The sequence below is a fragment of the Gorilla gorilla genome, chromosome X, assembly GCF_029281585.2.
Source record: "Gorilla gorilla gorilla isolate KB3781 chromosome X, NHGRI_mGorGor1-v2.1_pri, whole genome shotgun sequence".
Taxonomy (NCBI): domain Eukaryota; kingdom Metazoa; phylum Chordata; class Mammalia; order Primates; family Hominidae; genus Gorilla; species Gorilla gorilla.
This window is the reverse complement of record NC_073247.2, coordinates 129,741,353-129,758,386: the sequence shown is the minus strand read 5'-3', so window position 1 is coordinate 129,758,386 and position 17,034 is coordinate 129,741,353. Positions and strand designations below refer to the sequence as shown.

Here is a 17,034-nt window from a genome sequence, read left to right as displayed (position 1 = left end):
GGCTATATTTTCATTAGTGGGCATCTCAAACCTCGTAACGCTGTGGCTCTTACAAACTCTTGGAGATACCGCCTTGGTTGTTTTTGCTAAGATCCAGAAGAATTCTATGGATTACCAGGCAGAGACTCTTGTTCTCTTCCCCTCATTTCCCCCAAACAAATGGAGTCTCTCTCTCTCTCTTTTCTGAGTTGTTTAGAGCTGAGGGAGAGGTGACACCAGCACCTCTGTGGCAACCACCACTGGGACTGCACTGGGTCCCACCTGATGCTAGCACAGCCCTGGGTTTTGCCCAAGGCTCATGGTAACCACTTCCTGGCTACTGCTTATGTTCATTCAAGGCCCAAGTGCTCTACAATCAGCATGTGGTGAATCCAGCCAGGCTTGTGTCCTTCCCTTCAGCATGGTGAGTTCTCCCTGGCCCTGGGTGTGTCCAGAGATCCTGTCTGGGAGTTAAAGCCTAGAGTCGGAAACCTTAGGAATCTACCTGGTGCTCTAGTCTACTGTTACTGAGCTGGCACTCAAGTTGCAAGACAAAGTCCTCCCCACTTTTCCCCCTCCTTTCCTGAAGCAGAGGAGCCACTCCTTTTGGCCATCCTTACCCCAGGGCTGTAATGAGTACTATCTAACTACCAGTGATGTTCACTCAAGGCTCAAGTGCTCCTCAGTCAGCTTGTGGTGAATGCTGCCTGTCCTGAGTCTTTCTCTTCAGGGCAGTGGGCTCCCCTCTGGCCAGGGCAGGTCCAGAAATACCGTCCAGGAGTCAAGGCCTGGAACTGGGGACTGTAGGAGCCTGCTTGGTTCTTTACCCCACTGTGGTCTCTCCACATAGCTAACACATCTAGGATGTTCTGGGTCACATGTGAAGCCAGCATGGCTCTGAGTCTCTCCCAAAACCCACAGTGAGTATTGCCTCACTACCACTGCTGATTTTTCAGGGCCCAAGGGCCCTTTAATCAGCATATGATTAATCCTGCTTAGGACTGGGTCCTTCCCTTCAAGGCAGCAGGTTTCCTTTTTGCTCAGGGTGTCTGTAGAAATGTCATCTGGGAACTAGGGCCTGGAATGGGGGCTTCAGAACTGTGCCTGCTGTCCTAACCTACTGTAGGTAAGCTAGTATGCAAGTTGCAAGACAAAATCATCTTTTTCCCTTCTGTCCTCAAGTGGAAGGAAGGAGTCTCTCCTGTAGCTGTGAACGGTGCTGCCTGGGGTTATGGGAGGGCTGATGCAAGCACTCCCTTGGGTGCACCAGCTTGTGTCTCACTGGGTCATGTGCACCCCACATCCACTGGCTTTGAGCCCAGCATAACACCAGGACTTGCCTAGGAATTGCAGTCCTAGTGGCCTGGACTGCCTTCTCAGTTTATTTAGAATGCCAGAGCGCTTTAGCCCATGGTAGCAGGGATTGATGGAACTCAGGTTCTAATCATTGGGATAAGCAATTTATCTCTTCCTAGGCCTGGTCTAAATGCTCCCTCCATGGTCGTTGGCTGAGTTTTTCCCCTTGTGGCTCTCTACTCTGACAGGGTAGCACTGAGTTCCCATGGAAAGTCCCACCATTACTGCAATCTTTCTCCTCTAGTGCACAGATTCTCCCTCTGCACAATGTGGCCACTGCCAGGGGATGGAGGGGTGGTGGTGTAGGCGATTAAGGGCTGTATATCCTACAATCTTCAGGGCCTTTTTCCTTAATTTGATGTTAAAACAAGGTATTGTGATCATTCACCTGATTTTTGGTTGTTATGAAAGTTCTTTTTTGTGTAAATAGTTGTTCAATTTCATCTTCCTACAGGAGAGATGATCACTTGAGGCTTCTATTCAGCCATCTTGCTCTGATTGCCTTCACTTGAGTAACATTTCCCAATCTCATCACTTCACTTGTTACTTAATTGGCTAAATATTCCTACATTGACACTTCTAGTTCCAATCTAAATCTAGATGTAATCTTTTCAATTTTCTGTTAGACACTGTTTGGTGTGTCCTACGGTACATAAATGTGTGTACATCAAACAATTGTTCTCCTTTTTTCAATATTTTTCCTTATTCTCTACATGCTACCTCACTTGATATCTTCACCCTCATCCCAGTTATTTAAACAGATTTTGTGATTTTGTTTGTGATCTCCTTACCCTGTAATATCTATTCATGATCTTCTAGTCAATCAGTCCTAGTTCACTCTGGCTATCCTCATAGACCTTGTCTGGGCTCTTATCTCAGTTCTTGACTGTAGAAGAACTTTCTTAACTGATCTCTAGATATCTAGTCTATCTCTCTTCCATCCCCATACTGGAGCCATGCTAATTTTCTTTTTTTTAAATTATTATTATACTTTAAGTTTTAGGGTACATGTGCACATTGTGCAGGTTAGTTACATATGTATACATGTGCCATGCTGGTGCACTGCACCCACTAACTCGTCATCTAGCATTAGGTATATCTCCCAATGCTATCCCTCCCCCCTCCCCCCACCCCACCACAGTCCCCAGAGTGTGATGTTCCCCTTCCTGTGTCCATGTGATCTCATTGTTCAATTCCCACCTATGAGTGAGAATAAGCGGTGTTTGGTTTTTTGTTCTTGCGATAGTTTACTGAGAATGATGATTTCCAGTTTCATCCATGTCCCTGCAAAGGACATGAACTCATCATTTTTTATGGCTGCATAGTATTCCATGGTGTATATGTGCCACATTTTCTTAATCCAGTCTATCATTGTTGGACATTTGGGTTGGTTCCAAGTCTTTGCTATTGTGAATAATGGCGCAATAAACATACATGTGCGTGTGTCTTTATAGCAACATGATTTATAGTCCTTTGGGTATATACCCAGTAATGGGATGGCTGGGTCAAATGGTATTTCTAGTTCTAGATCCCTGAGGAATCGCCACACTGACTTCCACAAAGGTTGAACTAGTTCACAGTCCCACCAACAGTGTAAAAGTGTTTCTATTTCTCCACATCCTCTCCAGCACCTGTGGTTTTCTGACTTTTTAATGATTGCCATTCTAACTGGTGGGAGATGGTATCTCATTGTGGTTTTGATTTGCATTTCTCTGATGGCCAGTGATGGTGAGCATTTTTTCATGTGTTTTTTGGCTGCATAAATGACTTCTTTTGAGAAGTGTCTGTTCATGTCCTTTGCCCACTTTTTGATGGGGTTGTTTGTTTTTTTCCTGTAAATTTGTTTGAGTTCATAGTAGATTCTGGATATTAGCCCTTTGTCAGGTGAGTAGGTTGTGAAAATTTTCTCCCATTTTGTAGGTTGCCTGTTCACTCTGGTGGTAGTTTCTTTTGCTGTGCAGAAGCTCTTTAGTTGAATTAGATCCCATTTGTCAATTTTGGCTTTTGTTGCCATTGCTTTTGGTGTTCTAGACATGAAGTCCTTGCCCACACCTATGTCCTGAATGGTAATGCCTAGGTTTTCTTCTAGGGTTTTTATGGTTTTAGGTCTAACGTTTAAGTCTTTATTCCATCTTGAATTGATTTTTGTATAAGGTGTAAGGAAGGGATCCAGTTTCAGCTTTCTACATATGGCTAGCCAGTTTTCCCAGCACCATTTATTAAATAGGGAATCCTTTCCCCATTGCTTGTTTTTCTCAGGTTTGTCAAAGATCAGATAGTTGTAGATATGCGGCGTTATTTCTGAGGGCTCTGTTGTGTTCCATTGATCTATATCTCTGTTTTGGTACCAGTACCGTGCTGTTTTGGTTACTGTAGCCTCGTAGTATAGTTTGAAATCAGGTAGCGTGATGCCTCCAGCTTTGTTCTTTTGTCTTGGGATCCACTTGGCAATGCGGGCTCTTTTTCAGTTCCATATGAACTTTAAAGTAGTTTTTCCAATTCTGTGAAGAAAGTCATTGGTAGCTTGATGGCGATGGCATTAAATCTGTAAATTACCTTGGGCAGTATGGCCATTTTCACAATATTGATTCTTCCTACCCATGAGCATGGAATGTTCTTCCATTTGTTTGTATCCTCTTTTATTTCCTTGAGCAGTGGTTTGTAGTTCTCCTTGAAGAGGTCCTTCACATCCCTTGTAAGTTGGACTCCTAGGTATTTTATTCTCTTTGAAGCAATTGTGAATGGGAGTTCACTCATGATTTGGCTCTCTGTTTGTCTGTTGTTGGTATATAAGAATGCTTGTGATTTTTGTACATTGATTTTGTATCCTGAGACTTTGCTGAAGTTGCTTATCAGCTTAAGGAGATTTTGGGCTGAGATGATGGGGTTTTCTAGATATACAATCATGTCATCTGCAAACAGGGACAATTTGACTTCCTCTTTTCCTAATTGAATACCCTTTATTTCCTTCTCCTGCCTGATTGCCCTGGCCAGAACTTCCAACACTATGTTGAATAGGAGTGGTGAGAGAGGGCATCCCTGTCTTGTGCCTGTTTTCAAAGGGAATGCTTCCAGTTTTTGCCCATTCAGTATGATATTGGCTGTGTGTTTGTCATAGATAGCTCTTATTATTTTGAGATACATCCCATCAATACCTAATTTCTTGAGAGTTTTTAGCATGAAGGGTTGTTGAATTTTGTCAAAGGCTTTTTCTGCATCTATTGAGATAATCATGTGGTTTTTGTCATTGGTTCTGTTTATATGCTGGATTACATTTATTGATTTGCGTATATTGAACCAGCCTTGCATCCCAGGGATGAAGCCCACTTGATCATGGTGGATAAGCTTTTTGATGTGCTGCTGGATTTGGTTTGCCAGTATTTTATTGAGGATTTTTGCATCAATGTTCATCAAGGATATTGGTCTAAAATTCTCTTTTTTGGTTGTGTCTCTGCCCGGTTTTGGTATCAGGATGATGCTGGCCTCCTAAAATGAGTTAGGGAGAATTACCTCTTTTTCTATTGATTGGAATAGTTTCAGAAGGAATGGTACCAGTTCCTCCTTGTACCTCTGGTAGAATTCGGCAGTGAATCCATCTGGTCCTGGACTCTTTTTGGTTGGTAAACTATTGATTATTGCCACAATTTCAGCTCCTGTTATTGGTCTATTCAGAGATTCAACTTCTTCCTGGTTTAGTCTTGGGAGAGTGTATGTGTCGAGGAATTTATCCATTTCTTCTAGATTTTCTAGTTTATTTGCGTAGAGGTGTTTGTAGTATTCTCTGATGGTAGTTCGTATTTCTGTGGGATCGGTGGTGATATCCCCTTTATCATTTTTTATTGCGTCTATTTGATTGTTCTCTCTTTTTTTCTTTAATAGTCTTGCTAGCGGTCTATCAGTTTTGTTGATCCTTTCAAAAAACCAGCTCCTGGATTCATTGATTTTTTGAAGGGTTTTTTTGTGTCTCTATTTCCTTCAGTTCTGCTCTGATTTTAGTTATTTCTTGCCTTCTGCTAGCTTTTGAATGTGTTTGCTCTTGCTTTTGTAGTTCTTTTAATTGTGATGTTAGGGTGTCAATTTTGGATCTTTCCTGCTTTCTCTTGTGGGCATTTAGTCTATAAATTTCCCTCTACACACTGCTTTGAATGCGTCCCAGAGATTCTGGTATGTTGTGTCTTTGTTCTCGTTGGTTTCAAAGAACATCTTTATTTCTGCCTTCATTTCGTTATGTACCCAGTAGTCATTCAGGAGCAGGTTGTTCAGTTTCCATGTAGTTGAGTGGTTTTGAGTGAGATTCTTAATCCTGAGTTCTAGTTTGATTGCACTGTGGTCTGAGAGATAGTTAGTTATAATTTCTGTTCTTTTACATTTGCTGAGGAGAGCTTTACTTCCAAGTATGTGGTCAATTTTGGAATAGCTGTGGTGTGGTGCTGAAAAGAATGTATATTCTGTTGATTTGGGGTGGAGAGTTCTGTAGATGTCTGTTAGGTCCGCTTGGTGCAGAGCTGAGTTCAATTCCTGGGTATCCTTGTTAACTTTCTGTCTCGTTGATCTGTCTAATGTTGACAGTGGGGTGTTAAAGTCTCCCATTATTAATGTGTGGGAGTCTAAGTCTCTTTGTAGGTCATTCAGGACTTGCTTTATGAATCTGGGTGCTCCTGTATTGGGTGCATTTATATTTAGGATAGTTAGCTCTTCTTGTTGAATTGATCCCTTTACCATTATGTAATGGCCTTCTTTGTGTCTTTTGATCTTTGTTGGTTTAAAGTCTGTTTTATCAGAGACTAGGATTGCAACCCCTGCCTTTTTTTGTTTTCCATTTGCTTGGTAGATCTTCCTCCATCCTTTTATTTTGAGCCTGTGTGTGTCTCTGCACGTGAGATGGGTTTCCTGAATACAGCACAGTGATGGGTGTTGACTGTTTATCCAATTTGCCAGTCTGTGTCTTTTAATTGGAGCATTTAGCCCATTTACATTTAAGGTTAATATTGTTATGTGTGAATTTGATCCTGTCATTATGATGTTAGCTGGTTATTTTGCTCGTTAGTTGATGCAGTTTCTTCCTAGTCTCGATGGTCTTTACATTTTGGCATGATTTTGCAGCAGCTGGTACCGGTTGTTCCTTTCCATGTTTAGTGCTTCCTTCAGGAGCTCTTTTAGGGCAGTCCTGGTGGTGACAAAATCTCTCAGCATTTGATTGTCTGTAAAGTATTTTATTTCTCCTTCACTTATGAAGCTTAGTTTGGCTGGATATGAAATTCTGGGTTGAAAATTATTTTCTTTAAGAATGTTGAATATTGGCCCGCACTCTCCTGGCTTGTAGAGTTTCTGCCGAGAGATCCACTGTTAGTCTGATGGGCTTCCCTTTGAGGGTAACCCGACCTTTCTCTCTGGCTGCCCTTAACATTTTTTCCTTCATTTCAACTTTGGTGAATCTGACAATTATGTGTCTTAGAGTTGCTCTTCTTGAGGAGTATCTTTGTGGCGTTCTCTGTATTTCCTGAATCTGAATGTTGGCCTGCCTTGCTAGATTGGGGAAGTTCTCCTGGATAATATCCTGCAGAGTGTTTTCCAACTTGGTTCCATTCTCCCCGTCACTTTCAGGTACACCAATCAGACGCAGATTTGGTCTTTTCACATAGTCCTGCATTTCTTGGAGGCTTTGCTCATTTCTTTTTATTCTTTTTTCTCTAAACTTCCCTTCTGCCTTCATTTCATTCACTTCATCTTCCATCGCTGATACCCTTTCTTCCAGTTGATCGCGTCGGCTCCTGAGGCTTCTGCATTCTTCATGTAGTTCTCGAGCCTTGGTTTTCAGCTCCGTCAGCTCCTTTAAGTACTTCTCTGTATTGGTTATTCTAGTTATACATTCTTCTAAATTTTTTTCAAAGTTTTCAACTTCTTTGCCTTTGGTTTGAATTTCCTCCCGTAGCTCGGAGTAATTTGATCGTCTGAAGCCTTCTTCTCTCAGCTCGTCAAAGTCATTCTCCGTCCAGCTTTGTTCCGTTGCTGGTGAGGAAGTGCGTTCCTTTGGAGGAGGAGAGGTGCTCGCTTTTTAGAGTTTCCAGTTTTTCTGCTCTGTTTTTTCCCCATCTTTGTGGTTTTATCTACTTTTGGTCTTTGATGATGGTGATGTACAGATGGGTCTGTGGTGTGGATGTCCTTTCTGTTTGTTAGTTTTCCTTCTAACAGACAGGACCCTCAGCTGCAGGTCTGTTGGAGTACCCGGCCCTGTGAGGTGTCAGGCTGCCCCTGCTGGGGGGTGCCTCCCAGTTAGGCTGCTCGGGGGTCAGGGGTCAGGGACCCACGTGAGGAGGCAGTCTGCCCGTTCTCAGATCTCCAGCTGCGTGCTGGGAGAACCACTGGTCTCTTCAAAGCCGTCAGACAGGGACATTTAAGTCTGCAGAGGTTACTGCTGTCTTTTTGTTTGTCTGTGCCCTTCCCCCCAGAGGTGGAGCCTGCAGAGGCAGGCCGGCCTCCTTGAGCTGTGGTGGGCTCCACCCAGTTCTAGCTTCCAGGCTGCTTTGTTTACCTAAGCAAGCCTGGGCAATGGCAGGCGCCCCTCCCCCAGCCTCGCTGCCGCCTTGCAGTTTGATCTCAGACTGCTGTGCTAGCAATCAGGAGACTCCGTGGGCATAGGACCCTCTGAGCCAGGTGCTGGATATAATCTCCTGGTGCGCCATTTTTTAAGCCCGTCAGAAAAGCGCAGTATTCGGGTGGGAGTAATCCAATTTTCCAGGTGCCGTCTGTCACCCCTTTCTTTGACTAGGAAAGGGAACACCCTGACCCCTTGTGCTTGCTGAGTGAGGCAATGTCTTGCCCTGCTTCGGCTCACGCACGGTGCGCGCACCCACTGACCTGCGCCCACTGACTGGCACTCCCTAGTGAGATGAACCCGGTACCTCAGATGGAAATGCAGAAATCACCTGTCTTCTGCGTCGCTCACGCTGGGAGCTGTAGACTGGAGCTCTTCCTATTTGGCCATCTTGGCTCCCTCCGCTGATTTTCAAATATATATTTGTCTATATATATGATCTGGCTAAAAATTTTAGTTTTATATATATATATAACTAAATATATATATATATAACCAAATATATATATAACTAGATGTATATATATTTAACTAAATATATATGTGTGTGTGTATATATATATATATATATCTAAATATATATATCTATATATATTCCCTGGCTAAAAATTTTAGTTAAAGTTAAATCCCACATAAACTTGATCACATGTGTTTACTTCTCCCTTCCTAACTTCATGAAAAAGAGAGTAAGGTAATGGAAAAACTCAATAAGACAAAGAGAACAGGAGTAGGAGCATTGATAGATGTAAGGTTCAAACTAACTTTTACTTATTGCAATGGAAGTTTCAACTTGAATATCTCCTTCTACATGAACTTCTGAGATAAACCAACTAATTCTTCCCATAGAACTCCTAATATTTTAAGACTTGGAGGTACCTGGTCTGTGGAAGGCAGGAATGTGTCATGAGATTGGATACTTGAGTTATTTGTTGAAAATCTTTATGATAAGTGGCTGCAGTTCCATATCCTATCACCTACTCCCTGCTCCTCAGGAGACCAAATAGTTTATTTTCTGGAGAATCTGAATGAGAATGTCCCAGACTCAGAAATCCAGGCACAGTAGGAGGATTGGTTGAAATAAGAAGACTGTGTTATTCTGTTTTGTGCTGCTATAACAGAGTGCATTATAATTTATATATAACAGATTAATTTACAATGAGCAGAAATTTATTTCTCACAGTTCTGGAAGCTAGGACGTTCAAGATAAAGAGGCTGGCATCTGACAAGGGCCTTCTTGGTGTGTCATCCCATGGCAGAAGTTGGAAGGGCAAAAAGAGGCAGAGGGAGAGAGAGAACACACAAGAGGAGGATGAACTTGAACTTGTCCTTTTATAAGGAACGCACTCCCATGGTAATGGCATTAATCCTTCATGAGGGTGGTGCCCCCATGGCTAAACACCTCCTGTTAGGCCCCACCTCCCAACACTGTTGCATTGAGGTCAAGTTTCCAACACATGCTTTTTTGGGGGCACATTCAAACCATAGCAGAGATTAAGAGAAAATTTGCATACCTAATTTCAGGACCTGTATGTTTCATCCTAGATGCAATTAGTGAAACAGGGCATGAGTTATTTAGTTTTACATCATCAGATTTCTAGTAGTAATCTAGATATAGATTTTTCCCTTTTCAACATCTTCTAAATAATTGTATAGTCTAAACATAATTAAAAAATTTTAACATCTCAAATTCTCTCATCACTTTAACATGTTTTAGAAAAGGTAAATCAAAGGTCAGTTCACGTGAGAGTGTGTAAAATATTAATTTCATTTAACCTACTCAGTTTCTTTACTTGTAATAACAGAATTATAAGCAGAAAAATGATTATACAAGTAAACATAAATGATGTCATTTGATTTATTTGCTTTTTAGAATTATGAAAACCCAATAAATAGAGTTTTTTTTCCTCTTCTATTTCTTTTCCTTAAATTCAGGGGCTGGAAGAGGGCTGACGACAATGAAGAATCCCTCCTCCTGCTTGCTTAATTATTTTAGATCTTCACATAACTTTTTTTTTTCTTTTTCTTTTCTTTTATTATTATTATTTTTTGAGACAGGGTCCCACTCTACCACCCAGGCTGGAGTGCAGTTCTGTGATCTTGGCTCACTGTAACCTCTGCCTCTTGGGCTCAAGAGATCTTTCCACCTCAGCCCTCTGAGTAGCTGGGACTACAGGCACATACCACCATGCCCAGCTAATTTTTATATTTTTATAGAGATGGGGTGTTGTCATATTGTCCAGGCTGGTCTCAAACTCCTGGACTGAAGCAATCTGCTCGCCTTGGTCTCCCAAAGTGCTGGGATTATAGGCATGAGCCACTGCACCCAGCCAACATAACTTTATGAATAAACTAAATTGTGTATTATGCATTTTTATTTTCCCAATGTAATAAATTGATTTTATTAACAAGAGATATTTAAGTAAAATATACATTTTGCTTCCCAATATATCTGAAACGAATAGAATAAATACATAAAATATATTCTACCTTCCCAGTGTTACACATCGGCATTACTAAAATGTAGATATTTTAGATATAGTTGAGTTTACCAAAACTCACCTACTCTTTTCCTACAAAAATAATCACCAAAACAAAAATTCAGTGCAGGCCAAGAAAATATTTCTATCCGCTATTTTATGTCTTTCGAATTTCAAAGTACTATACCTTTCTAGCTTATATTTTTTTGCAACCAATTCTAAAATTGTGTTCCCTGTTTATAGACTTCTCATACCCCAAGTTCCTGAGGTAACATGGGAATCAGTGCTGTCTCTATGTGTGTGTATCTATGTGGCATGTATTTGCCTCAACTCCCCCCTTCTAACTTCTCTTGTCTAACCCAACTTCATACAGACTCCTTAGGTCTTCTGATTCTCAGTTTATTCCAATTTCCTGTATAAATAGTCCCTCTTGTCTGCAGGTGGTATGTTCCAAGACCCCCAGTGGATGCCTGAAACCGTGGAGAGTACCGAACCCTATATATACTATGTTTTTTTGATAACTGAGACCGCTACTAAGTGGCTAGGAGACAAGTGGCATATGTAGCATGGATACACTGCACAAAGGGATGATTTACATCCCAGGTGAGGTGCAGCAGGATAGTGTGAAATTTTATCCTGCCACTCAGAATGGTGTGCAATTTAAAAACATGTGAATTGTTCATTTTGAGAATGCTCTGTTTAATATTTTTTAAACTGCAGAAGGCCAAACCATGGATAAGGGAGGACTACTCCACTTGGTTGCTTTTCCATGGATAATCATTAATTACTGACTTCACATGAAATTTAGTCGATAGTATTTAGTGATTCACTATTAAATTTCATAGATATTTTTACTTTCAGTTTTTTAAATAAGATTCAATTTCTTAATTTTCTTAAGATGTAATATGGACATTAAGTACAGGGGCATACATTTTTCCTTTAATTCAACCATGAAAAGTATAAATATATTAGAAAAACAGAATTTGAAAATTCCAGTGTTAATCTTCATAGTAAATATTGGCTTCTTTTCCTCCTGAACAGGTCATTATCCAACTTTTAGAGGTGATGGATCATCTGCATAGAGGGGAATTGGTTGCTGCAATACTTCGTAACCGGTATATTTATGGAAATAGTTTAACTTATATAATGTCTTTCCTATTTATATACCTAACATAGCAGGCATTCAATAAATATTTGTTGAATACTTGGTATAAAATAAGTATTTACTGTATGAATGAATTAGAGAATGACTAAGTGACAAAGAAATTGAATAAAGAGGATGTTAGTGACAATGTGTCCTGAGATAATGAAAAAATAGAGAATATATTTAGAAAATATAATTGGTATAAATTATGAGCACCTGGAATACAATCAGTGGAGATATTTATTTGAATTTTTAGTTTTAAAGGCATATCTGAATAAATACAGGTATCCATAGCTTAAGAATAGATGTGCCAACAACACATTTTTAAAAATAGGATTGTCCTGTGATTGTATATATTTATATTATTCAAAAATCCAGTTAAAACCTTTTCAGGGAGTTACTATGAGATATTTAAAGCTTCTTCTGACAAATTAGGATTTTAAATTTATTATTTAAAGAAAAATAGCCTTGTTTTGCAGGTGTGACAGAGTCTGTCTTATTCCCAGTAGCTTGATTGTACAGTTTGGATGAAACATTTGGAATAGTATGTTTGAGTTGTCTGTATCCTGGCTCTGATGCTTACTAGTGGTATAGCCTTGGGCAAGTTTCGTAGTCATTCTATACCTCAATTTCCTCACCTATGAAATGGTGTTAATAATAGTACCTACATTGCAGGGTTGTTGTGAAGATTAAATAAGTGTGAAAGGTGGGGGAATGTATGAAAGTGTGTGTGTGTGTGTATGTGTGGAGAGAGAGAAAAAATAGAGAGCGGGTGTGAGTGAGTGAGCTGGGCAGATAGTAAGCAGTATATATGAGCTAGTATGAGGGAACTTTTAAAAGTTCATGGAAAAAATGGAAATAAAAGATAAAAATAAAAAACAACTGTTTCTTAATATAAGCTCCACCCAAATCAAGATGCTTTTTTAGATGTTGATACCAGCCATTTAAAGAACTGAGGGTCCTGGGAATTTAACCATATCAATGATGTTTCTTTTACATTATTAAGTGAAGAAAAATGGGTGCTCTTTAAAGGGTTTTTAAGACTAGGAAACAAAAAGAAGTCAGAAGGAGCCAAATTAGTACTGTAAGATGGGTGCTTAATGATTTCCCATCAAAACTCTCACGAAATTGCCCTTGTTTGATAAATGAGCAGAAGCATTGTTATGGTGAAGAAGGACTTTCTGCTGAAGCTGTCCTAGGCATTTTTCTGGTAATATTTTGGTAACTTTCTCAAAACACTCTCATAATAAACAGATGATATAGTCCTTTGGCCCTTCTGAAAATCCTCAAGCAAAACGTCTTGATCATCCCAAAATAACTGTTGTTGTGACTTTTGCTTGTGACCAGTCTGCTTTTGTTTTGACTGGGTTACTTCTACCTTTTCCTAGGCATTGCTTTGATTGTGCTTGTCTTCAGAATCATACTGGTAAGGCCATGTTTCATTTCATGTTACAATTCTTTGAAGAAATACTTCAGGATCTTGATCCTACTTGTTTAAAATTTTCCATTGAAAGCTCTTTTCTTGTCTGCAGCTGATCTATGTGTAATTGTTTTGGTAGCCATCAAGTGGAAAGTTTGCTCAACTTGAATTTTTCAGTTGGAGTTGTGTAAGCTGAATCAACTGTGGTATCTATGGTGTTGGGTATCATGTCTGCTGTTATTCGCTGGTCCTCTTTAATTAGGGCATGAGCAAGATTAATTTTTTCCTTGCAGATTGATTTGGATCATCTGCTGCTGAGGGCTTCATCTTTAACATCATCTCATCCCTTTCTAAAATGAGTTATCCATTTGTAAACTGCTGATTTCTTTGGGGGCATTGTCCCCATAAACTTTTCATAAAGCATCAACGATTTCATCATTCTTCCACCCAAACTTTGTGATAAATTTGATGTTTGTTCTTGCTTCAATTTTAGCAGAATTCATGTTGCTTTGACAGAGGCTTTTTTCAAACTGATGTCTTATACTTCTTAGTGCTTCAAACTGGGTCCTGTTCAGGCATGTTATAACACATTACTATGAGTTTATTTTCATGCAAAAAAATTGAAATCCATGCATAGTTTTTTTCAAAATACACATTTTGCATGAACTTTTTGAAGATCCCTCATATTATTCAAATATAAAAGTGAGATTTTAATTATTTTGAAAATGTAGTATTTTTGTTTTTCAATTCCGAGGTATTTTAAAATACAGGCATGTTGTAAAATGAACAGAAAACGTAGGAAAGGTTGAGGTAGGAAGGGAACATATATAAAGTTACTGTTACTTGACAGATACCGTAGAAGGAATTCTCCATAATAATCCAATTAGAGAAATAATATGATGGGTGCCTGTTTGTTGGAATGTATACAGTAGTCCCCCTTTATCCATGCAGGATACATTTCAAGGCTCCAAGGTTGCCTGAAACTGAGGATAGTACCGAATCCAACTGTCATCAATCAGAACATATTTCTGCTCATCTCTTCTACTCACAAATATAAACATTTTCCATCTTAACTAAGCACTTTTCATACACTGTGGTCATAACTTTTGCAGTTTGAGTGTGACAGCAGAACTAGCACAAGCTGCTTCTTCCTTCTCCACAATTTCACCAACAGATTTCTTTCTTACTGTTGATCTGAGCAACCTCAGCATGTGATTTTTAAAAATTAATTTTGTTTTAAGTTCTGGGATACATGTGCAGGATGTGCAGGTTTCTTATGTAGTTAAAACGTGTGTTCTGGTGGAGGGAAAACATACTTTTGTAAGTCAAGAACTTTGACCCCTTCACTTAAAGGAAACCCTTTATGGCTTCTCTTTGATATATCCAAGTCACCAGTATCACTATTCTTGCACTATGGGCCATTATTAAGTTAAATAAGGGTTACGTGAGCACAAGCACTAAATACCTCAGCAGGTGATCTAATAACTGAACTGGCTACTAAGTGACTCATGGGTGGGTAGCATTTACAGCAAGGATGCTGGACAAAGAGATAATTCCCGTCGTGGGTGGGGTGGAGTGAAGTAGGATAGTGTAAGATTTCATCATCTTACTCAGAATGACACACAATTGAAAACTTATAAATTGTTTATTCCTGGAGTTTTCTATTTGATATTTTCTTTAGAATGTGGTTGACCATGGGTAACTGAAACCAGGGGAAAGTGAAACCATGCATAAGCAGGGACTACTGTACTATCATCTGGGCTAGGGTGGAATATTCAGCTTAGGGGCTGTAAAATAGACTTGCTCACAGATACAGAAAATAGGGGAATCATAGCAGGGATAATATGTGGCCATGTTGGGTGAAAACAGGAGTAGATCAGGGGATGTTGAATTTATAGCTGCATGTATCAGTAGTTCCTTCTTTATTGTTGCTGTGTAATATTTCATTGTTTAAATATGCAACAATTTATTCTATTTTCCTGTTGATAGTCATTTAAGTTGCATCCAGCATTTGGCTATAATGCATAAAACTGTTATTAGAATTCTTGTATAAAATTTATTTTGGCCACATGCACTCATTTTGTTTGGATTTACAGTATACTAGAAGTGGAATTGCTGGGACATAGAGTAAGCTACTGTTGTTTAACATTTGTAGAAACTACCAAACGTTTTTTGAAAATAGTTGTACCATTTTATGCTCCCACCAATAATAAGTGAGAATCTTTACTAACACTTGATATTGTTAGCTTCTTTAATTTTAGCCATTCTGTGGGTGTGTAGTACTTCCTCATTATGGTTTTCACTCTTCATTTTCCTCATGTGTAATGATATGAATAGGTTTTCTTATGTTTATTAGCTATTTGGATATATTTTAGAAGCATATGTTCAAGTGTTTTGGCCATTTAAAAATGGGTTGTTATTTTATTTTGATTATTAGGAGTTTTTAGTTCACTCTGGATATATAGGTATTTGTACTGTGAATATTTCCTTCCAGTCCATGGCTTACCCTCGAATTCTGGTATTTGTGTCTTTTGATGAGCAGTAGTTCTTTTTAAAATGAAGTTCAGTTTATCATTTTTCTTCTGTTATGCTTGGTGCTTTTTGTATCTTGCCCAAGAAATCTTTGCCCTTCCAAATTTGAGGTTTTCTTCCAAAAGTTTTACAGTTTTAGCCCTCACATTATAAATGCATTCTTGACCGCAAGCCAGAGAAGTGAATGTATGGCCTAGATTCCACATAAGATCTAAGTGATTAATAAGACCACTTTACAGAAGAAAAGTTCTTTGTACTTTTATTTTTTTTTTTAATTATACTTTAAGTTTTAGGGTACATGTGCACATTGTGCAGGTTAGTTACATATGTATACATGTGCCATGCTGGTGCGCTGCACCCACTAACTCGTCATCTAGCATTAGGTATATCTCCCAATGCTATCCCTCCCCCCTCCCCCCACCCCACCACAGTGCCCAGAGTGTGATATTCCCCTTCCTGTGTCCATGTGATCTCATTGTTCAATTCCCACCTATGAGTGAGAATAAGCGGTGTTTGGTTTTTTGTTCTTGCGATAGTTTACTGAGAATGATGATTTCCAATTTCATCCATGTCCCTACAAAGGACATGAACTCATCATTTTTTATGGCTGCATAGTATTCCATGGTGTATATGTGCCACATTTTCTTAATCCAGTCTATCATTGTTGGACATTTGGGTTGGTTCCAAGTCTTTGCTATTGTGAATAATGCCGCAATAAACATACGTGTGCATGTGTCTTTATAGCAGCATGATTTATAGTCCTTTGGGTATATACCCAGTAATGGGATGGCTGGGTCAAATGGTATTTCTAGTTCTAGATCCCTGAGGAATGGCCACACTGACTTCCACAATGGTTGAACTAGTTTACAGTCCCACCAACAGTGTAAAAGTGTTCCTATTTCTCCACATCCTCTCCAGCACCTGTTGTTTCCTGACTTTTTAATGATTGCCATTCTAACTGGTGTGAGATGATATCTCATAGTGGTTTTGATTTGCATTTCTCTGATGGCCAGTGATGATGAGCATTTTTTCATGTGTTTTTTGGCTGCATAAATGTCTTCTTTTGAGAAGTGTCTGTTCATGTCCTTTGCCCACTTTTTGATGGGGTTGTTTGTTTTTTTCTTGTAAATTTGTTTGAGTTCATTGTAGATTCTGGATATTAGCCCTTTGTCAGATGAGTAGGTTGCGAAAATTTTCTCCCATGTTGTAGGTTGCCTGTTCACTCTGATGGTAGTTTCTTTTGCTGTGCAGAAGCTCTTTAGTTTAATTAGATCCCATTTGTCAATTTTGTCTTTTGTTGCCATTGCTTTTGGTGTTTTGGACATGAAGTCCTTGCCCACACCTATGTCCTGAATGGTAATGCCTAGGTTTTCTTCTAGGGTTTTTATGGTTTTAGGTCTAAGGTTTAAATCTTTAATCCATCTTGAATTGATTTTTGTATAAGGTGTAAGGAAGGGATCCAGTTTCAGCTTTCTACATATGGCTAGCCAGTTTTCCCAGCACCATTTATTAAATAGGGAATCCTTTCCCC

At 39.4% G+C, this 17,034-nt stretch overlaps 1 protein-coding gene across 8 annotated transcripts in view; it reads left to right on the top strand.

The window, feature by feature from the left end:
- KLHL13 (kelch like family member 13) overlaps window positions 1-17,034 on the top strand; it is a 410,214-nt gene that overhangs the window by 268,096 nt on the left and 125,084 nt on the right. For 7 of the 8 annotated variants that reach the window (XM_055376218.1, XM_055376216.1, XM_055376217.1 and 4 more), the window contains one exon: window positions 11,449-11,522. The exons of the other annotated variant lie outside the window; for it this stretch is intronic. In XM_055376218.1, coding sequence (XP_055232193.1) covers window positions 11,473-11,522 — 50 coding nt within the window. In that variant the 5' untranslated portion in view covers window positions 11,449-11,472. The remainder of the gene's footprint in view (window positions 1-11,448; window positions 11,523-17,034) is intronic. 8 annotated transcript variants of the gene reach the window in all.